Source organism: Hyla sarda, chromosome 4 (assembly GCF_029499605.1).
Source record: "Hyla sarda isolate aHylSar1 chromosome 4, aHylSar1.hap1, whole genome shotgun sequence".
Classification (NCBI taxonomy): Eukaryota; Metazoa; Chordata; class Amphibia; order Anura; family Hylidae; genus Hyla; species Hyla sarda.
Window position 1 is genome coordinate 126,266,564 of NC_079192.1, and position 24,628 is coordinate 126,291,191.

The window sequence follows — 24,628 nt, forward strand, 5'->3', positions numbered from 1 at the left end:
CCAAATATCTTCCTGTATAGACACTGACAGGGTCCGGCTTTCTGCAACTGGTCTTCACAGACTTATTACACAGCTAGGCTCTAGCAAAACAATCATCTTTTTACCATCTATCAGCTTACACAGGTTTTCTTTTGTGCTGGCAGAGTTGGCAGCAGTAGTCATTACTTCAGAAAACATCACCATGCATTTTTCACAAAAAACATTATCACACTGCATAGGTACAAAATTTACAGGTCAGTTAATAGCACTATGACCTAACTTATGCAAAGTGCGTTTTGTAAACTTTTCTCCCAGTGCTGCATGCAATATTTCAGTCCAATCTGCAGAGTGTGAACAGTCCCATCAGTCTTCTTGAGGGGTCCCCCACCCTCACATGATTTCACACTTGGACATAGGTTGGAACCACCTTAAACGGAGTTTAGTCAACTAGGGAAACACCACCCTCAGACTCAGCATTTTTATGCACAGTCCAGTCATTCTTATGTACAGTCTCATAGTCTCTATGCATGGCCCCCATAACCCCTGGAACAGTCTTACCAGAATCTCTTGCTGTCCAGTCAGTTAAGGGCTGGACACCTCTCTCCAGCTTCTCCGCTGCAGAACATCGCTCCACTTGCTCTTTAAGTAGCTCTGCAACTTTAAATCCAGCATCACTGTAGTCTTGCAGCTTGGCTTACTCGCACTCGAGTCAGGATCTCCATCTTGACTTTCTCATAGTCCCGTAAGTTCTTTGGATCCAGTTTACAATAAACTTTTTGGGCCTCTGCGCCAATGAATCCGAACACCGCCCAGTGTGTCTTGGGCCATGCCTCATGCATAGCAATCCTTTCTAAAAAGGTTGCTTCCTCTTGCACTGCAGCCATCTGCAACAGAGCACTTATCAGGATATCCATCTTGCAACACACCTTGCAAACACAGCACAGTCCTCTGCCGTAATGTCAGCAGCTTGCAAACAAAAAAAATTTCCGTTGCCCCTAGCAACGCCTTAATACCAAGTCTCAAGTCTTGCTTTGCACTCAACAGCTGGGCTTGTCCCACCTGCAACATGCACGGTTGGTTGCTCTCGGCAACAACTTCACTGCAACTCGACCGCTGGTTGCTCCTAGCAACGTGTTGCCCGCAACCTCCACTAATTGTTAGGTTTTCCCCCTGGGGGTTAGCTCTGAGATAGTCCTTGACACAGAAACAGTACACGTTTCTACTTCATTCTGCAGGCAAACAACAGTTCTTTACGCAAGTCTGGCTCCTCGCCAGCTTTATTAGACAGGTTGCAGGATAAATAAAAACAAACACAGGAAGAAACAAAATCCTAGATGGTCCAGTCACTAACTAGACAACCCAGCATGCCCTGACCATCAACTGGTAAGCTAGTCTTCACCAGCTTAAAACACGGGTTTTCTATAACCTTTTACTCACTGTTCACACACAGCATTTGCAGCCTCTTGCTGTGTGTACTTCGACTCCTTGTCCATGCTGTTCACTGTTGGGGTCTCTCACAGCGTCTGGCTGTGTGTTCCTCAGAAGGACCCTGCCTCCCCCTTTACAGCCACCTTGCTGTCTTCTGGGGAGAGCCCAGACTATTATGTTTCATTTCCTTAACGCCTTAAGGACTCCGCTCATTTGGGCACTGTCAGATACAAAAACTTTTGATATGGTGTAAAGCATGCAAAACCAATAGGTTTTGCAATTGCTTTCATAAGAAAATTCAGTATTTCATACTGAAAAAGCCGGTCAAACAACTGCCCCCCCTGCCTGGACACATACTAGTCCTGCTGTGTCCATGCGTCATGAACCCACTTCCTTGATTGACAGCTTTGAGCGCAGGGCTCACAGCTGGAGGAAAAATCTTCCCACTGTCAGCTTGTGTCCCACTGTTAGGGGCAGAGACCTGCACGGTGAGGCCACCCCCTTTCCCTTTGAGAGGAATTCAGACTAGTGAGCTAAATTCAAAGTGTAATAAACAAATAAATAAAGGTGCTAGACATATAAAAATGTGATGTACATGGTCAGGATTAGGTACTGAGTGATATATTTAAAAAAAATCAAAACCATTTTGTTGGATCTGACGGGTACACTATGACTCAGACAATTTTATTTTGAAGTTTTCGTTTTTTCCTCCTTGCCTTCTAAAAATCATAACTCCTAATATTTTCATCCACAGCCTAGTATGAGGGCTTTTTTATTGCGCGCCCAGTTGTCCTTTTTAACCACATCACTCATTTTACATTATAAAATGTATTGCGCAACCAAAAAAAAATACTATTTGTGTGGGGAAATTGATAAGAAAACCACAATTTTTTCAAATTTGGGAAGGCTTCGTTTTCATGCTGTACACTTTTATGGTAAAAGGACTTTTTTTCTTTATTCTGTGGGTCAATACGATGAAAATGATACCCATGATTACATACTTTATTACTGTACCACTTAAAATAAAATACGCTAAATTTTTTACCAAATTAGTGCGTTTAAAATCCCTCTATTTTGCTGACCTATAACTTTCATTTTTCCGCATAAATGGCGGTATGAGGGCTAATTTTTTGCGCCGTGACCTGTACTTTTTTTTATGCATATATAACTTAATAAATTTAGCAATTTTTTGAGGAATAAAAGGTTATAAAAAAAGCAGCAATTTTGGACTTTTACATTCACCTTACGGGATAATTAACATTATATTTTAATAGTTTAGATATTTACGCACGTGGCGATACCAAGTATGTTTATTCAAAAAAAATGTTTACACTTTTTGAGGGGTAAAAATGAGGAGAAAGGGACAATTTACATTTTTATTGGGGGGAGGGGATTTTTCTTTTTTTTTTACTTTTATTTTTATACTTTAATATTCCCCATAGGGGACTATAGCAATCATCTGATTGCTAATACTGTTCAGTGCTATGCATTGGGCATAGCACTGATCAGTGTTATCGGTGATCTTCTGCTCTGGTCTGGTCTGCTCGATCTCAGACCAGAGCAGAATACGCCGGGAGAGGGATGGAAGTAGGTGAGGGGACCTCACAGATGATCGGATCGCCACAGCAGCCCTGCGGGCGATCCGATCATGCATTTTTCTGATCGCATTCCCGCAGATGCCATGATCTGTATTGATCACGGCATCGGAGGGGTTAATAGCAGACATCCGTGCATTCGTGGAAGATGGCCATTACCGGCAGGTCCCTGGCTGCTATCAGCAGCCAGGAACTGCCGTGCATGACCCGAGCATCGCTACGATGCTCGCGGTCATGTACAGGACGTACATGTATGTCCTGGTGCATTAAGTACCACCGCACCAGGACGTACATTTACGTCCTGCGTCATCAAGGGGTTATATGCAGACTTCTGCTGGCCTCATTAATTAGACACCTGATGAGCATCTTTACTAGCTCACCTAGGCTAAAGGTCTTGGAAAAACAAACACTCTTTCATTACCCTAAAACCTGCCTCAGTGTCACAATATATAAAATCTTAATTAGCTTATGCTTTACAACTAATACACATAAATAAGAAATGTCATTAACAAAAAAGGGGCCGCCCGAATACGGTCATAAGTATAATAAAGTATAATGAATACAATTGGCAGTTCGCTGGCTTTGCGTAAAACAGGTGGGACCCGGTATGGAGGCAAGGAGGCTGGGTATGCCGGGTCCTGCCTCCATTGCACGAAGCCAGCGATTAACATTAGCAGTTCTGCGTCTGTTTCTGGAACACGGATTTGGGCAAATTACACCTGGTTTTAATCCGGTTCATCTGCATTATAACCCTATCGGGTTTAGTGTGGGGGAACCAGCTGTATGTTTTGCTTCATATCCACAAAAAGTGTATGTTAAATCGCAAATAGAATGAATAATTTCATGCAGAGTATAGAAATAATAAATAATCTCAGAGCTAATTCATAACATGTATAAAAAAAGGTAAGTACATAGGTGGTAAGATGTTAAAACTGCCATAAGCTCAAGAATAGTTAAACACAGATCAAGTGCTTCACCCACATAGCACTCCAAAAAAAGAAAAAAGAAAATAAATGTAAGAATACAAACAAAGGGAATTAGAAATCATAGCATCAAACCTGCCGGCCAGAAGATGAGGAAACAATAGGATGGGAGGTAAATAAACTGCGTATATAAGCTACTATTCTTAGCTGTATAAATTTAGTATCTCAACAAAGTTGTGTGAATACAGTCATATTTCAGGAAAAAAAAGTGAGTATGTAATCCAGTGCATTCCTCCATTGCTTGTCAATATTACAACTATCTAACTCCAGTGAATTACCTAGAAGCAATACTTATATTATGCAAGTTTGTTCCCATTTCTATTTGTTTTGCTCCTGCCTTGTTTCCCTCTACTACAGCACACTATGGGTGTGCATCTTTCCCACTATGGGTGTGCATCTTTCCCAAGAGATAGGAACGCCACTTTAGTTTAAAGCTGTCATTGAGCATACACAATATTACAGCCATTCACCCAGTTGCTCAAAGGTCAAAACTTGCATAGCATAGATAGTGTGTGTGTGACCTCTAGTGGTAGGATTACATATCACATAAAATCTTAAGCCAGTGTTTCCCAACCAGGGTGCCTCCAGTTGTTGCAAAACTACAACTCCTAAAACTACTGTTGCAAAACTACAACTCCCAGCATGCCCGGACAGCCTCTGGCTGCCCGGGCATGCTGGGAGTTGTAGTTTTGCAACAGCTTAAGGCACACTGGTTGGGAAACAGCATCTTAAGCAATATGATTTGACACATAACAATTTGACACAAAACTGTTTACATTAGAATAGAAACAGTATTGCAGATATCACAGAATTTAAAAAGGCAATAGCAGCGCTCATGTAACATTTTTCAATCACAAATACGGATCTCTCAGCAGACCCCATTATAGATCAATAAGGTTTAGCAGGTGCATTTTTTTCCCCCCTTTAATTTACCAGTTGATGCTGCCTCGATCATCTCTGATCCCAGTCTGTAGTAAGAGAAGCCGGCTGAACATAAGATAGATCTAGTATTGTAGCTTACACCCCCTCCCCACAAATCAAGTAAAGAGAACTAAGCTATAATGCAGTGCTTTCTAACCAGGGTGCCTCCAGCTTTTACAAAACTACAACTTGGTTGTAGTTTTGCACTGTCACTAACAAAAACTATTTTTATGTTGCAGATCTAGTAAATCTAAGACTTATTTTTTATATATTTCCATAAAAAATATTCTTGTTTTTACCTTATTTTTTGGCTGTTAAAAATTTGGCCACTAGGTGTCCCCATACAGGCTAATTTGATATTCCATTTCCCTCTACTTCATCTGTGTCCCTGCTCTGAGAAACACAGACCTGGGAAGGCAGACCCAGCACTCCTGTGTCATACTGACGGGAGCATGCACAGACTGTCAGTGCGGCTGCTGTAATCCTTCTCTGTGTACCAAGTGCCACTTTTAAACTGAAAGGAGGGGGGTTACAGAAGGGTCTGCTGTGATTGGACAGCACCATGTTTGCGCTTACGAGTGTAGAAGCCGCCCATGCTTGCTTACGGACGCATCCCCTGCTCTGAAGACTATTTCAGGCAACGTGAGCAGCCTACTAGAGGCGATAAATGGTCTAAAATGCACTCAACAAGGAAAAGAAACACATTGTAGATTGTGAATAATATGCATGTATGTAACAAGTGTAACCAAAGTCATTTTAGTCTACACCAAGAAAAGGCTTTAAACCTGTTGATAAATTCCCCCATAGTATTTGGCATTACAGCAAAATAATATTATTGAACACAGATCATATATGCAAACACAAAATAATATTTAGTAATGGTTTATTATTTGTCTTTAGTAACTGTCTTCTTGTAAAGTGCAGGTAAAGGCACTGGGCTTATTACAGGGAGTCTGGAAGCTCATTTGCATGCTATTAGCTGCAGACATGGGCAAAAAGACAGTGGGGGAGATTTATTAAAACCTGTGCTGAGGAAAATATGCCCAGTTGCCCATAGCAACCAACCAGACCGCTTCTTTCATATTTTTGAAAGTGCCTCTGAAAAATAAAAGAAGCAATCTGATTGGTTGCTATGGTCAACTTTTCCTCTACATGAGTTTTAATAAATCTCCCAAAATGAGACAATAAAATCAATCATACCGGTCTCAAACCAGATTGTTATAGTTATAATACCCAATTTTTGGAGTCCTGGAGTAGGGGCTGAGCTGCTCACTGCTGTGAAGTCCCTGCTGTGGGCAAAGGCATCACTGGACAAGGAAAGGTGGTGGAGCAAAGAGACATGCAATGCTATGGACACTTCTACAGATTGGCCCCGCCTCCTGGACACTTGGGCTGAGTACAAAAACTGTATTTTATAACCTACAAAATTGCCTCATTATCAATTAGCCCACGTCTGCAGCTCACAGCATGCAAATGCACTGACAGAATCCTGTTAAAGTGTCTGTTCCAGGAATAACAATGATGGCTAGCCTAAGTAAGATGTCTGTATTCAGCTGGACATCCCTCATGCTTTATCACAATATGGAAATGCCATGGCGGTCCCTGGGGGTCAAGCTTTCACTGATCAGAGGATGACAGCCTATCCTTAGGCTTGGCCATCAATATTTCACAGATAATCCTGTTAGAATCATAAAATAAATGACAAAATGATTGATTTCCTCCGATCGGCTAGAACAGTAAAGCTGGCAGATATAAAAAAAGATGCTTTCAACAACTAAAACTACATTGTTAATGCTAGGGTAGTATTGAATTGTCTATGGATTAGTTTTCTGAAAATCCTACTATATAAAAGGCTTTCATGATTTTCATGTAGAGTCATTCAAATATTAGGTTAATGATAAGCAAAAAAATATTTGCAAATGTCCATAAAGAAAACGTAAACTATTTTCAGTGCATAAAAAAAATAAAATGGGTTCCCTACCCTCGAACCTCTCAAGTATAAAGAGGTAGGAACACAAGTTGGCAAAAAAAAAAAAAAAAAAAAAGTTAAAATCATAAGAGGATTGTTCTCACCCCAAAAACCTCAGTCCTGCCATGCTTGCGAATCCTAACAAAATGAAAAGCACTTTAGGTAGGCGCCATTTGTTGGAGTTTAGTTCATGAGGTAAAATCTCCAGAAATGTTATATAGACAAAAGTCCCAGCAGCTAAACCTTCAAGAACGGCCTGAACAAGACTACTTCCGCTGGATTCAGTTTGCATTACCCCAATCCCTATACTAATGCCAATAGGTGACATAAGGGCAAACATGACAATGGAAAGCACAAACCACTTGATTTTGACATTGCTCTGCATCAATAGCAGCGATAGGCTCACAGCAATGATACTTTTATGGATGAGAATAGCAATGGCTATTTGTAGGACTTCTGACTGTCCACTCTGGAGTCCAATGGCAATTCCTTCAAAGATGGAGTGCAGAGACAGGGAAAGGATAAGTATAAAGCAACGGAAGGAGGAGTGAGCATTGAAATCCACGTGGAAGTGGCGCCTTGCATGTTCTACATCATGATGTTGGTTATGTGAATGGCCATTGAAATGCTCCTCAGAAGTGGGGGAGTTTTCAGTGCCTGATAATAGCGGGGTGTACTCTTCATTCATCCCAGCACTGCACTCCAGGACAACGCGTTCTACAATCAGAACCAGGAGAACGCCAATACCCAGGATAAATTCTGGCAGCGGGTAATCTGTCTAAAGAGAGAAGAGGGAAATTAGACAAACCAGAAAAAAGTAATGTGTTCTAATTTGACAAAAAACTAAAGAAAAACAAAAAACACAACCACAGTAGCCTTTAGTCACAAACATTACATACATTTGAAGCAAATATTTGGAGACTGACAGAAGAATAAATATGAAATCCCATAAAGGGCTACACCTATCTTGGAATGTTATAGCATATTGCTAGGATACACAATATTATTATTGGGTTTAGGGACCCCTAAAACAGAGATCATTTAGACAATTCTCCTGCACAGATTGCATTGCCTTGCACTGCAATATGCCACTACCTACTTCAGTGGGAAAGTGCTGTACATATGGCTTTCGCACCACAAGCTCAGGATGAATGATTCAATAGACATCAAGACAAGTGAGTGTTGAAACCCAGTTCCTGGCATATGTAAGCCCCCACCACAGAGTTACATCTGCAAATGTCTTTCAGACCGGTCAGCAGATCCTTCATAATTTCAGTCCTGTAAAAAGGAGAAGGTAGTAGGAGTCGGCACTAGTAGCGGCTGTGGTGCTCGCGGACAAATTGTAGACAGCAGAAGTAATAGAATCCCGGCACTCACAAAAGTTGCTTAAATCACCTTTGGTGTTTTATTCACATAGATGCCATAGAAAAGCAGAGTTGCGACACGCATGCGTGTCGCATCTCCGCTCTTCTGTGGCATCTGTGAAAAAAAACAAAACACCAAAGGTGATTTAACCTCTTAAGGACTCAGGGCATACCTGTACGCCTTGAGCCAGGTCCCGGTGTTTAAAACGGGGTCACGCTGTGCCTCCGCATCACACTGGGTCGGTCCCGGCTGCTATTCATAGCCGGGACCCTGGGCTAACAGCGCGCAGCAGCGATCGTTGTGCCGCACGCTATTAACCCTTCAGACGCGGCGATGAAAGTTGACCGCCGTGTCTGAAAGTGAAAGTAAACACTTCCCGGCAGCTCAGTCGGACTGATCGGGACATCGCGATAAAATCGCAATGTTCCGATCAGCTAGGACGCAAGCGGAGGTCTCCTTACCTGTCTCCGCGGCGTCCGATCGGGGATTGATTGCTCCAAGCCTGAGCTATAGGCTTCAGCAATCGAGCCCCTATCTCACTGATCCGTGCAAAGCTATGGCTTTGCAGGGATCAGCATAAGAGATCAGTGTATGCAGTGTTATAGGTCCCTATGGGAGTTATAGCACTGCAAAAAAAAAAAAAAAAAAAAGTGTGAAAAAAAAGTTAAAAGGTCATTTAACCCCTTCCCTAATAAAAGTTTGAATCACCCCCCTTTTCCTATAAAAAAATTAAAACTGTATAAATAAAAATAAACATATGTGGTATCGCCGCGTACAGAAATGTCCGAACTATAAAATATATCTTTAATTAAATAGCACGGTCAATGGCCTACGTGCAAAAAAATTCCCAAGTCCAAAATAGCGTATTTTTGGTCACTTTTTATATAATGAAAAAATGAATAAAAAGCGATCAAAAAGTCCGATCAATGCAAATATGGTACCACTAAAATCTTCAGAACACGGCGCAAAAAAATGAGCCCTCATACCGGCCCGTATGCGGAAAAATAAAAAAAGTTATAGGGGTTAGAAAATGAGAATTTTTAACATATACATTTTTCTGCATGTAGTTATGATTTTTTTCCGAAGTACGACGATATCCAACCTATATAAGTAGGGTATCATTTTAACCGTATGGACTTGCAGTATAAAGATAAGGTGTTATTTTTACCGAAAATGCACTGCGTAGAAACGGAAGCCCCCAAAAGTTTTTGGGGGTAAAATGACTAATGTCACTACAAAGTAACATTGGTGGCGCAAAAATAAGTAATCATATGGAATTTTATGTGCAAAATTGAAAGCGGTATGATTTTTAGAAGGTGATGAGGAAAAAATGAAAATGCAAAAAAACGGAAAAATTAGTCCTTAAAGGGGTACACCGCCCCTAGACATCTTATCCCCTATCCAAAGGATAGGGGATAAGATGTCAGATCGCAGCGGTCCCGCTGCTGGCGACCCCCGGGATCGCCGCTACAGCACTGCGCTATCATCACTGCAGAGAGAGAGTTCACTCTGTGCATAATGACGGGCGATACAGGGGACCGAGCAGCGTGACGTCATGGCTCCGCCCCTCGTGACATCACGACCCGTCCCCTTAATGCAAGTCTATGGCAGGAGGCGTGACGACGCCCCCTCCCATAGACTTGTATTGAAAGGGGCGGACCGTGATGTCACGAGGGGCGGAGCCATGACGTAACGCTGCTCGGTCCCCTGTATCGGCCGTCATTACGCACAGAGCGAACTCTCTCTCTGCAGTGATGATGGCGCAGTGCGGTCCCCTGTATCGCCCGTCATTACGTGCAGAGCGAACTCGCTCTGTGCAGTAATGATAGTGTGGTGCCGCAGCGGCGGTCCCCGGGGTCGCCAGCAGCAGGACCGCGGGATAGGGGATAAGATGTCTAGGGGCGGAGTACCCCTTTAAGGGGTTTTAAGCAACTTTTGTGAGTGCCAGGATTCTATTACTTCTACTGTACAAAGGAGATGCCCCTTGTAGTCATAATAGCCGATGCAGCAGCAAAAACTATAAACAATCGGGCAAGCTTATTCATTGATCTAAACGTAACCCATAAGGGGAGTAACTGATAACATCAAAGGAATAATGATATACAGGGCTAGTCTGTTTTTTACAGTTATAAGATTTTTGTCAGTGGGAATTTTTGTCCATTTGTCCAGATCATTTGTGAGGTCAGAAACAGATGTTGGCTTGCTATCTCCATGCCTGTTCATCCCAAAGGTGTTCAGTGGGGTTGAGATCAGGACTCTCATGCCTTTATGGACCTTGTTTTGTGAACTGGGGCAGAGTCATGGTAAAACAGAAAACGGCCTTTGCCATGCTGTCTTTAGAATGTTAGAAGAATACAATAGTCCAATATTTATTGGTATGCTAAAGCACAGCAAGTTATACCCTATTCACAGTATGTAATCCCAGAGGGGGATTACATACTAAAATGGGAATACCCCAATAAGGTTTTCCTTGACTGGAACTAAAGGGCCTAAGCCTGCCCCTGAAAAAACAACCCCATAGTATTATCCATCCCCAACCAAACGTTACTGATGTCACAATGCAGTGAGGCAGGTAATGTTCTCCTGGCATTTGCTAAACCCAGACTCGTCCATATAGCTGTTAGAGAATTGGGATTCATGACTCGACATTAGGGCTGAAAAGATTAAATCGATACTGTCCCCCCCCCCCCTTTAACCAACCAACCAACCAGTTACTGTCTCCATTCTTTCTCCCCTGTTAACCATTCAGGTGCCGTCCCGTCTCTTTTTCCCCGTTAACTCTTCACAATGCAGTTCCCACTTTCTCCCATTAAACTCTTAAGGACGTAGGGCGTAACTGTATGCCCTACGACCGTTCCAGGTATTGAAAACGGGGTCACGCTTTAAATCATTGATCTGCAGCGGCTTCTGCGGGGGCCAGAAACAGTTTATCAGGGTATACCCGCACACACACACCCTTATTTTACCAAGGATATTTGGGGGGGGGGGGGGGGGGAGGAATTAAAATGCACGGAATATAAGTATATATAACAATATAAGTTATCGGCTATTGGCCTGAAAGTTCACAGGTTATCATCGGCTCTACAAAAAATCAATATGGGTCGTTCCCTTGTTTATTTATTTTATAATGTAGAATGGGCATTATTATTATTATTTTATTTTTTTTATTTATAAAGCCTCCCACCAGATAAACCCGTTAACTCTTTCCTGGTCCCCTAATGCAGTTTTTTTTATCTGATTAATCCAACAAATAATCAGCTAATGAATTTATTATGACAATTACCATTAGTTGCAGCCCTACTCAACATAGTATGTTTCCACTGCTCCAGAACCCAGTGGCATTGTGCTTACTGATGTGATAGATTGATATAGATTTATGTGTGTGTGTGTATATATAAATCTTATATACTGTATATGTAAAATGCCCATTTAGGGTGAAGACTCCACATTCCTGTTATTTGTCCACTCCTCCCCTATCTGCTCTCTCTAATATCACCCCTCCCATCGCCTGAAGATTTTGAACAAAGAGCCCGGGAAAAAGTGAGGACTGGCATGCCTTTCCCTCTAGCAGGGGGTGGGAACTTATGTTAATGACAAAGGTGATATAAGCTTGAACGATTTGAAATAAAGGCAGTGGACAGCACACAGAACGCTAAAGCACAATGGCTCTGTCTGAGTTATTTCTCTATGCTTCGGTGTATACATTATGTACAAGAACGATGAGTTTAATCCACCACAATTATAGGCTTGCATGCAGATGTTCGGCAATGGAAACCCATGCCATGAGTCTCTGGTTGTACAGTTTTTGTGCTTATTTTAATGCCAGATGAGGTTTGGAACTCTATTGGGTGAACAAATTGTTGGTGACTTTAAAGGGGTACTCCGCCCTAGACATCTAATCCCCTACCCAAAGGATAGGCGATAAGATGTCAGATCTGATGCTGGGACCCATGCAATCTCCTGGTCATCACCACGGCGTTATGAACACGGAAGCCTTTGCTTAGACATGGAGGGGGCGTGGCTCGAGATCCGGCCGGCCTGGAGATCGTGGGGGGGGGGGGGGTCGCAGCAGCCAATCCCCCCGCCCCTCTATCTGATATCTTATGCCATATCCTTTGGATACCACTGATCACAGAAGAGACTGATTTGTTGCAGTGGTTGCATCATATTAAAGTATCATGCTAGTATCATTAAGTTCTTTAGAATGACCCATTCTTTCAGAAATGTTTGTAAAGGAGACGGTACTGGTGGATGCTGGATTTTATACACCTGTGGAAATAGGACTGAATAAAACACTGGAATTCAATGATTTAGTGGTGTGTCCCAATACTTTCTGTTTTACCTTGTTATTATAGGGTATGGAAACAGAATGATGGAGGGAGTTTTTTAATTTTTATTTTAGAACAAGGCTGCAATATAATAAAATGTGAAGAGAAAAAGGTCTGCAAAAATGTTTTTGTTTTTTATTATTATTTTGTTGTGTTCCAATTTAAACTGAGTGTGTGACTCCAGTCAAGTCCTAAGATATTGTGTATTCTGTATACCTACATGGCACTTATCAATTCACTTGTTTGATTCCTTTTTAAAGTGGTGAAATTATGAATTTAACTGCACCTGCTCTATAAACACCTAGAGGACAAAGTCTTTGTAATTTTAACAAGTCCACATACTGTTATCTGCTGCTGCTTCATTGCCTCCTTCATATCATCTAGAAAGTCAGGAACAATATCCAGCAGACATGCGGCCAGGAAGACTCCTCCTGCTATGCAGCTGATAAAACTTAACCACATATGCTGTGTTTCTGAAAAACAAAAATCGAGGTTATGGGAAATATATGCAGAACAATACAAGCAATGTCAGCATCCACAATGACCAAAGCAGTAGACACAAAGGGGCCCCAAACTTAGAACACCTCTGTGCGCCAGAACAGAGAGATGCTGTTTAATAGGAGTGGTCCAGTTTATGAAAACATATAAGTGTCTGATTGCGGGGGATACAACAGATGGGACCCCCCCATGATTACCTGCCCGGCGCCCCGGCTCTCCATATGAATGCAACTGTGTCGACCACAGCACAAAGCGGTGGCCGACAAGTCCCCTCCAAGCATCTCTATGGGAGAGTCGGAGATACTCGAGAACGGTATCTCAGGCTCTCATAAAGAAGCATGGAGGAGGGAGTTGGCCACATCTTCCTGCAGTGGTTGACCTGGGAATGTCCTTGTATGACACAGACAAGAAAGTGCAAGGTGGCAGGGGACCAAAACAGAGATTTGGGGGTACCTACCGGAGTGAGGTTTTTGCCCTTAGGACGAGTTCTCACGGCCAAAAATGTGCGGAATGTCCATCCTGAAAACATGGGTGGACATTCTGGACAATCTGACGGGGTGAGCAGTAGTTTTCATTGGTATCATTGTGGGGTAGATGGGAATTTTTGATTCTTCTAATCCATGTTTTTACGTGATAAACGGAAAAGGTAGGATATTTTCAAAACAAAAAACTTTTTATTTGCCCTAGAAATTGACTGCAATCTCACTGCTCAGTTACTTCAAAAGCGACACAGCAGTATAGTTGGGGGAGGAAAAGGTAAAACTATGTTCTCTGGGAAACAGTTTGACTTCTAAAATGAAAACCATGCACCTATTTAAAGGTTTTATCAACGCCTGCCATTGTTTAGAAGCCCCATGAAGTGTGAATAGTACACTGGCCAAGCATGTACACTGCTGCTCAATTCACCTGGGGGACAACTGACGTCAGTACTGTTGATTGGTGGAGGTCCTAGCAGTAGGATTCCCACCGATCAGACACATCTCCCTTATTCTGTGGATACAGGATAACTTTTAATCTTGGGATAAGCACTAAGCTCTGTCTGTACGAAATTCACATGCAATCCTAAAATCAATAATAATTAACCAGAGATAAAATATGCAAATATTTCTCCCGTGTCCAGTGTCACAAATATTATTGTGAAACAACCAAGGTATCTTTCATGCATTACTGGTGGTCTAGGGTAAGCAAAAGGGAACTCCAGTTTGTAAAAATGTTTTCCCTATTCTGTGGGGGCCCAGCAGTTGGAACTTCCCCCTCCCCAAACATGACCTAAACACACATCTTTTCAACCAAGGTTATGACATTCCTTACATTTGGTCTCCCTTTTATCGCTATTTCCCTTCACGTTATTTGTCAGCGTCTGCCTACTCACTAGATCTTTAAGGGGTACTCTGGTGGAAAACATTTTTTGTTTAAATCAACTGGTGCCAGAAAGTTAAACAGATTTGTAAATTACTTCTATTAAAAAAATGTTAAAGATTACCTGCCACCATCTCAACAGCTTAAAATTATACTCTTAGTATGTTGCCCTCCTCATTACCTGCCCCCCGCCATCTTTATTTTTAATTGTTGCCATTTAATCGCTTTATAATCACCTTGTTCACTGCCTGTAAGCTTTCTTGGGCGGAAGGGGCGTTACCCGGCAGGTGTGACATCAGCTGAAGCCTGCAGAGTAACACTTCCGCCCTTCCCTGTTTTATGCTGTGCTGGGGCTCGGGAGCACGTATAGAACAGGGAGCCAATCACAGCAGGCAGTCTGATTTCCCTCCTCTCTGTTATGCACAGCACAAGGCATACAGAGAGAAGGGAGATCGGAGCCGCCTCGCCTGCCGTGCACATCGCTGAATACATAGACTATCAGTAAGATAGTAAGTGTCTGCAAAGTAAAAGACCTCGATCAGAGCCAATACTGTAATGCACACTGTTTCTGCAGTGAGCGCTGATGGCCGGAGAAAGCTTATGTGAGGGGTGGGGACAAGAGGAGGTGAGGAGAACATCTCTGCTCCAGTGCGTGGTAAGCACATCGCTCGCTCCCACCCCACCCGCACTTCCGGTGTTTGGACTTGTGCCAGTCCGGCACAAGTCCGAATGCTATGCAGAGACTGCAGAGCGGGTAAGAACAGGGACCCATAGTGGCCACATTTTCAAAGACAGAGTCTGTCATTGGGGGCTGAATAAGACTTTATTTAAGAAAGAGGCCAACTGGGATCATTTAAGGGCTGGTCTCAAAGACTATTTCGCACAAAATGTGGGCTCGGTCTCCTCCTACCCTATCTTAATCCCATGAAACAATAAGAGGCCACTGCATTGCAGTGAGGATTTATTGCAGAATTCCAAAGATTTGGAAATTAAGCTGCGATCCATGGAGGCCAGGATGTAGACCCACCCCACAATTCCGCTCTTACTTTAACAAATCTACGTAATAAATTAAAAGACATAGCAGTAAATGTAGCAGAAAAACTAGTTTCTTACACCAGGTATAAATACTATGCTAAAGTCAATAAACAAAGAAGTTTTACAAATAATACCATATGTGTGGGTATGTGCAACACTAACTTACTATATGACCAATACCCTATTAAGATATAACTTTTATTGTATCTTTGTTAAAATGTATTACTAATACTTCCAGCAAGCTGCTGTATATATCTATATATACAGCAGCTTGCTGGAAGTATTAGTAATACATTTTAACAAAGATACAATAAAAGTTATATCTTAATAGGGTATTGGTCATATAGTAAGTTAAAGTCAATAAACCCCATACCCTGTTGGCATCTCAACTCAATTCGCAGTCTTCTCAGACTAACCCCTTTGCAATTAAAAACAATGTTGGACACTAATATTATATATATATATATAAAATATATATATATATATATATATATATAAAATATATATATATATATATATATATAAAATATATAAAATATATATATATATATAAAATATATATATATATATATAAAATATATATATATATATATAAAATATATATATATATATATATAAAATATATATATATATATATATATATAAAATATATATATATATATATATATAAAATATATATATAAAATATATAAAATATATATATATATATATATAAAATATATATATATATATATATATATAAAATATATATATATATATATATATAAAATATATATATAAAATATATAAAATATATATATATATATAAAATATATATATATATATATATATAAAATATATATATATATATAAAATATATATATATATATATATATAAAATATATATATATATATATATATATATATATATATATATATATATATATATATATATATATATATATATATATATATATATATATATATATATATATATATATATATATATATATATATATATATATATATATATATAATCCTGACCAGGATGCTAAGTTATTTCAGTACTTTTATTCTTGATTATACAATTCACCCTCGTCTTTACCTTTCAATCCTTTGGAAAGGGATACTAAAATCCGAAATTACTTGGATACTTGTGGTCTGCCCAAAATCTCAGACACTGATTTGCAATTACTGAATTCCCATATCACACTTGAATTGCAAGATACGATTAAACAACTATCGAATGGTAAATCCCCTGGACCTGATGGTCTAACATACCTTTATTATAAAACTTATGTAGACATTCCTTACTCCCATATGTTAACCCTGTTTAACTCTTTCCTGTGACACCAATACCACACTCCATGCTTAGCTCCTTCATTAAAGTAATACCAAAATCCAATAAGGATCCTACAGAATGCTCTAGTTATTGACCAATATCGCTGTTAAATTCAGATCTGAAAGTGTTTACCAAAATAGTGGCTAATAGATTGAGCAAGGCCCTCCCTTCTTTAACCCCTTAACGACGAAGGACGTAAATGTACGTCCTGGTGAGGTGGTACTTAACGCCCTATGCATAACAGCGAGCATCGGAGCGATGCTTGCGTCATGTGCGGCAGGTCCCGGCTGCTGATAGCAGCCAGGGACCCGCTCGGATGTCCGCCATTAACTCCTCAGATGCCGTGATCAATACAGATCACGGCATCTGCAGCATCGAGGTACTTTGAATGGATGATCGGATCACCTGCAGCGCTGCCGCGGTGATCCGGCCGCCATGCTGGATGACCGGAGATCCCCTCACCTTGCTCCGACCGTTTCCCGGGGTCTTCTGCTCTGGTCTGCGATCAAGCAGACCAGAGCAGATGATGACCGATAGCACTGAACAGTATTAGCAATCGAATTATTGCTATAAATAGTCCGCTATGGGGACTATTAAAGTGTAAAAATAAAAGTAAAGCAAAAAATAAAAGTAAAAAAAAAATAAATGTGAAAACCCCCAATAAAAACGTAAATGGTCCCATTTTCCCTATTTCACCCCCAAAAAGTGTAAAAAAAAATATTTTAGATACATATTTGGTATCGCCGCGTGCATAAATATCCCAACTATTAAAATAAAATGTTAAATGATACCGTACGGTGAACGTTAAAATAGGGGGATTTTAAACGTACTAATTTGGTTAAACAGTTTTTTTTTTTAGCGCAACAGTAATAGAAAAGTATATTATCATGGGTACCATTTTAATCGTATTGACCCAAAGAATTAATACATGTAATTTTTTACCGTAAATTGTACGGCGTGAAAACGAAAGCTTCCAAAATTTGCAAAATTGCGGTTTTCTTTTTTAATTTTCCCACACAAATAGTATTTTTTTGGTTGCACCATACATTTTATGGTAAAGTGAGAGATGGCATTACAACGGACAACTGGTCGCGCAAAAAACAAGCCCTCATACTAGTCTGTGGATGAAAATATAAAAAAAGAATAAAAAAAAGTTATGATTTTTTGAAGGCGAGGAGGAAAAAATGAAAACGTAAAAAATAAAAATTGTCTGTGTCCTTAACCCCTTAAGGACCGGGTTTTTTTCAGTTTTTTGCACTTTCGTTTTTTGCTCCTTGCCTTTAAAAAATCATAACTCTTTCAATTTTGCACCTAAAAATCCATATGATGGCTTATTTTGTGCGCCACCAATTCTACTTTGTAATGACGTCAGTCATTTTGCCCAAAAATCTATGGTGAAACGGAAAAAAAAATCATTGTGAGACAAAATAAAAAAAACGCAGTTTTGTAACTTTTGGGGGCTTCCGTTTCTACGTAGTACATTTTTCGGTAAAAATTACACCTGATATTTATTCTGTAGGTCCATACGGTTAAAATGATACCCTACTTATATAGGTTTGATTTTGTAGTACTTCTGGAAAAAAAAAATCTTAACTACATGCAGGAAAATGAAAAGGTACAAAATGAATTCGGACAAAACGGAAATTTTGCCCATTCGTGTCCCCCCCTAACAATTTGGAAAACCTAAAATCAAACTTCAAATATAGATGGCAAGATTGTAAGCTAAAATATCTATGAATTAAACTTACCCCAACTTTAACTTCCCTGTTTAAACACAATTACCCTCCTCTTGTTCAAGACATACCGTATATACTCGAGTATAAGCCGAGTTTTTCAGCACGATTTTTCGTGCTGAAAACACCCCCCTCGGCTTATACTCGAGTGAACTCCCCCACCCGCAGTGGTCTTCAACCTGCGGACTTCCAGAGGTTTCAAAACTACAACTCCCAGCAAGCCAGGGCAGCCATCGGCTGTCCGGGCTTGCTGGGAGTTGTAGTTTTGAAACCTCCGGAGGTCCGCAGGTTGAAGACCACTGCGGCCTTCAACATCATCCAGCCCCCTCTCACCCCCTTTAGTTCTGAGTACTCACCTCCGCTCGGCGCTGGTCCGGTCCTGCAGGGCTGTCCGGTAAGGAGGTGGTCCGGTGAGGAGGTGGTCCGGGCTGCTATCTTCACCGGGGAGGCCTCTTCTAAGCGCTTCGGGCCCGGCCTCAGAATAGTCACGTTGCCTTGACAACGACGCAGATACGTCGTTGTCAAGGCAACGGCTCTATTCCGGGCCGGAAGCGCGGAGAAGAGGCGCCCCCGGTGAAGATAGCAGCCCGGACCACCTCCTTACCGGACAGCCCTGCAGGACCGGACCAGCGCCGAGCGGAGGTGAGTACTCAGAACTAAAGGGGGTGAGAGGGGGCTGGATGATGTTGAAGGCCGCAGTGGTCTTCAACCTGCGGACCTCCGGAGGTTTCAAAACTACAACTCCCAGCAAGCCCGGACAGCCGATGGCTGCCCGGGCTTGCTGGGAGTTGTAGTTTTGAAACCTCTGGAGGTCCGCATGTTGAAGGCCGCAGTGGTCTTCAACCTGCGGACCTCCGGAGGTTTCAAAACTACAACTCCCAGCAAGCCCGGACAGCCGATGGCTGCCCGGGCTTGCTGGGAGTTGTAGTTTTGAAACCTCTGGAGGTCCGCAGGTTGAAGACCACTGAGGGCGAATGATGAGAAGAGGATGATGAAGGGGGGGGGGGGGTGTGGGGATGATGAAGGGGGGTGGGGATGATGAAGGGGGGGGGGTGTGGGATGATTACAAGGGGATGATGAAGGGGGGATGTGTGGGATGATAAGGGGATGTGTGGGATGATGACAAGGGGATGATGAAGGGGGGATGTGTGGGATGATGACAAGGGGATGATGAAGGGGGGATGTGTGGGATAAGGGGATGTGTGGGATGATGACAAGGGGATGATGAAGGGGGGATGTGTGGGATGATGACAAGGGGATGATGAAGGGGGGATGTGTGGGATGATAAGGGGATGTGTGGGATGATGACAAGGGGATGATGAAGGGGGGATGTGTGGGATGATAAGGGGATGTGTGGGATGATGACAAGGGGATGATGAAGGGGGGATGTGTGGGATGATAAGGGGATGTGTGGGATGATGACAAGGGGATGATGAAGGGGGGATGTGTGGGATGATGACAAGGGGATGATGAGGATGTTAATGACGGGTCTGGATGATGACAGGGGGGGATGAGGTATTTCCCACCCTAGGCTTATACTCGAGTCAATAACTTTTCCTGGGATTTTGGGTTGAAATTAGGGGTCTCGGCTTATACTCGGGTCGGCTTATACTCGAGTATATACGGTAAATACATTACTTAATAAATGGATGTCACTTTTCCTTTCCCTCATAGGTAAAATCGTCATTTTGACTGCTGCGATTCTGATTAAGAAATTATACCTCTTGGAAACACTCCCTGTCCCTATTCCCAAAAAAATCATTGCTCAACCTTCAATCGTCTTTGCTTAAGTTTGAGTGGAAAAATGGCCGTCATAGGATACCTTTACAGTATTATCAATGCTAGGGCTGCACGATATGGGGAAAATGTGCGATTGCGATTATGGGCCGAAATATTGTGATTTCGATATGCGATTTGATATAATAAATACATTTTGAAATCCCACCATATCCAATGTCCTAAATTTTACAACTATCCACTCATTTTATGACCACCGCCCATTTCACATCTTCTCCCATCACATTTCCCCTGTGTCACATCCCCCCTCCCCCTGCAAAATTCAGCAAAATGACACGTGGCATGCTAGGAGTTGTATTTTTTTAACAACTGGAGGCACCCTGGTTGGGAAACAATTACTTTTAGTATTTAAATTTGTTTTTACCTGCTCTGGCCGGCCCCCGCCTGCAGCAGCACACAGGAGCCGGCCGAGCAGATAATCGCAAGTTTTCCTGGGGGGGCCATATCGCTATATCACAAAAAGCAAAAATCACGATTAGATTGCTTTTGCGATATATCGTGCAGCCCTAATCAATGCCTAAGCATCATGGAGGCCTATCATTCCCAGATTTATATAAATACTATTTGGCGACTCATCTACGTAGGATTCCATCCCTAACTACATTCCTTACATATCATAAATGGTCAGAAATAGAGAAGAAGTGGATTGAACCTACCCTCCCAAATTCTTTCATATGGGCATGGCAGACAGCCAAACTGCCTAGAAATATTTTGAAAACTATGTGGGAGATTTATCAAAGCCTCTCCAGAGGAAAAGTTGCTGAGTTGCCCATAGCAACCAATCAGATTGCTTCTTTCATTTTTGATAAAGCCTCTGAAAAATGAAAGAAGCAATCTGATTGGTTGCTATGGGCAACTCAGTAACTTTTCCTCTGGACAGGTTTTGATAAATCTCCCCCTATGTCTCTAACCCTAAAAGTTTGGGACGAGACTTTAACTAAAGTGACCCCCCCCAATCTACGATGGCCCCGACATACGATCATTTCAACATGCGATGGCCTCTCAGAGGCCATCGCATGTTGAAGGCAGCATCAACATACGACTGCTTCAGCTGCCACCGGATAGCCGTTTACGGTGCCCTGTGTGCTCCGGTGATGGTCTCTTACCTGTCGTCAGGGCTCTGGAGGTCCTCTTTGGGATCCCCTGCATCGCCGGCACTCTCCCTCATCGTCATCCCGCACGCCATCCCGTCATTCCAATAGAAGCGGTGTGCATAGTGACGTGATGGCGGCAACGGAGAGCGAGGATCCTCGGGAAGCAGAGACTTCCGGAGCGTCGGGGACTCCCCAGGGACACGGCGGCAGCGATGCAGGGCGACATCCAGGACAGCGGTGACAGGTGAGTATTACTTCCTATACACTACATTGCACGGATCCCTCAACATACGATGGTTTCAACAAACGATGGTTCATTTGGAACAGTTTACCATCTTATGTTGAGGGACCACGGTACTTGCAAATTGAAATCACCAAAATCTCCCTTGCTACCTTAATATTTTAACCCTTTGTTCCCTTAAAGCTGCAATAGCGAGGTGATCTCACCATGGGTTGAGGCTGAACTATTCCATTTAACAGATATAGTGGATACGATAAGATGTACCTTACTACCCTATACCACTCAAACTTAAATATGATCTTCCAGATTCCTCGCTATCATATCTAGAAATCCAAACTCGTCTATCTCTTGCCCCCTCAATTACAGTCCTTCCTCCCATAACTCCCTTTGAGGCCATTTGTAAAAACTATACATCGACCAGAGGTCTTAAATGCAGCATATACTTTATTCTGCTTACACCTAAAGACAGGCCTGAGATAGGATCCCTTCCACACATTTTTGGGGGATTGCCCATCCCTTACTGATTTTTGGATTAAAATACAGAGACTCATCAAAGGGATTCTGGGGATCACAATATCCCTTGAACCAGTGATATTTCTTCTTAATCTTTTGCCTTAAAGGGGTACTCCAGTGGAAAACATTTTTTTTTAATCAACTGGTGCCAGAAAGTTATAGATTTGTAAATTACTTCTATTAAAAAAAATCTTAATCCTTACAGTATTTATTAGCTGCTGAATACTACAGAGGAAATTATTTTCTTTTTGGAACACAGAGCTGTCTGCTGACATCATGACCACAGTGCTCTCTACTGACATCTCTGTCCATAGCAGCATATGTTTTCTAAGGGTATTTTCTCCTACTCTGGACAATTCTTAAAATGGACAGAGGTGTCAGCAGCGAGCACTGTGGTCATGATGTCAGCAGAGAGCTGTGTTCCAAAAAGAATTTTCTCTGTAGTATTCAGCAGCTAATAAGTACTGGGAGGATTAAGATTTTTTAATAGAAGTAATTTACAAATCTGTTTAACTTTCTGGCACCAGTTGATTAAAAAAAGAAAAATAAAAAGTTTTCCACCCCTTTAAGAACTCACTAAAACCCAAGCCAGACTTCTATTACATATATTAACAGCTGCTAAATGCATGATTGCATGCTGGTGGAAAAACACCAAACCCCCACCAGTTAATGCACTGTTGGATAGAATATGAGAGATTAGGCGAATGGAGTATCTCGCCGCCACTACAGATTATACTTTACCTAAATTTTATAAAATTTGACAGATGTGGGAGATCTTTGATGTAACGTCTAATTTTTGATTCATCTCTTATAGTTGTAGGGATGGCCATGTGGACCTAGTTTTTTACTCTCCCTTTCTATTTTTTTCAATGTTGCTATATTTATTTTGACCGTGTCATATCTTCTTCATTACGGTTATTCATTTCACCTTATATTTATTTGTCACTGGTTACTGACTTTGAACTACTATGTCAAGACTTAGTTATAGTGTGCTATTTATAGATTATCTACCATTACAGTGACCCCCCCGACCTACGATGGCCCCGACATACGATAATTTCAACATACGATGGCCTCTCAGAGGCCATCGCATGTTGAAGGCAGCATCAACATACAATGCTTTTGTATGTCGGGGCCATCGCATAAACAGCTATCCGGCAGCGCAGACTGCTTCAGCTGCCACTGGATAGCCGTTTAAGGTGCCCCGTGTGGTCCGGTGATGGTCACTCACCTGTCCGCGAAGATCCGGACCGTACTCTTCAGGCTCCGCTGCATCGCCATCGCTCTCCGTTGTCATCACGTCGCCGCGCATGCCGTTCCGCCATCCAATAGGAGTGGCGTGCATAGCGACGTGATAACGGTGATGAATAGCGACAATCCCAGCCAGCAGAAACGGTCCGGAGCGGCGGGGACACCTCGGGGATGCGGCAACAGCGATGGAGGGCGATATCCTGGGCAGCGGAGACGGTCTGGGGCGGCGGGGACAGGTGAGTATAACTTCCTATACTTTACACTGCACGGTTCCCTCAACATATGATGGTTCGTTTGGAACGAATTACCATCGTAATTGTTTGTTAAATTTACCACTGATCTGGATCTATATTTTCACTGGTCAGCTATAATGTGTAATTTTCGGTCATATACTATGTCTGAATCCCCTATTTATTTTTTTTTACATACAGTGATATATATTTTATATTTCATTGGAAAATTGTTAAAAATGTATAAAAAAATTATAATAATTCCACCGGAGTACTAAGCAATTGGCCAGTGGCTAGTTCACCTGCTATATGTATTCTACCCTATTTATTAAACATGATGGACCATTGTATAAATTAAGCACTTTCTATCTTTGGTCTCTATTTCTATTGTATATAAAATAATAATACTAATATTGTCATTACTTCATCCATTTCTATAGGTGCTATACATCAATCAAAAGTGTCGGGGGCATCACGACAGTATGATTTGTTGGAATTTAATAGGGTACTCCCAGCTCTTAACCCCTTAACGACCACGGACGTAAATGTACGTCCTGGTTTGGCAGGACTTCCCGCACCGGGACGTACATTTACGCCCTGTGTATGACCGCGAGCATCAGAACGGTGCTCGAGTCATACACAGCAGGTTCCAGCTGCTAGCAGCGGATGTCATCCATTAACCCCTCAGATGCCGTGATCAATACAGATCACGGTATCTGCGACAGTGCGGTACTTTGAATGGATGATCGGATCGCCCGCAGCACTGCCGCAGTGATCCGATCATCCAGCATGGCGGCCGGAGGTGCCCTCACCTTGCTCTGGCCGTCTCCCGGGGTCTTCTGCTCTGGTCTGAGATCGAACAGACCAGAGCAGAAGATCACCGATAATACTGATCAGTGCTATGTCCTATACATAGCACTGAAAAGTATTAGCAATGAAATGATTGCGAAAGATAGTACCCTATGGGGAAATAAGTAATAAAAAAAAA

At 41.9% G+C, this 24,628-nt stretch overlaps 1 protein-coding gene across 15 annotated transcripts in view; it reads right to left on the reverse strand.

Annotated features, from left to right (window-relative positions):
* Positions 1–4,710: 4,710 nt before the first annotated feature.
* LOC130368427 (zinc transporter ZIP1-like) overlaps positions 4,711–24,628 on the reverse strand; it is a 108,692-nt gene continuing 88,774 nt past the window's right edge. For 14 of the 15 annotated variants that reach the window (XM_056572081.1, XM_056572080.1, XM_056572079.1 and 11 more), the window contains 2 exons: positions 12,911–13,041; positions 4,711–7,653 (listed from right to left, as the gene is read on the reverse strand). In XM_056572081.1, coding sequence (XP_056428056.1) covers positions 6,976–7,653; positions 12,911–13,030 — 798 coding nt within the window. In that variant the 5' untranslated portion in view covers positions 13,031–13,041 and the 3' untranslated portion in view covers positions 4,711–6,975. The remainder of the gene's footprint in view (positions 7,654–12,910; positions 13,042–24,628) is intronic. The other variant, XM_056572067.1, reaches the window with a different exon arrangement.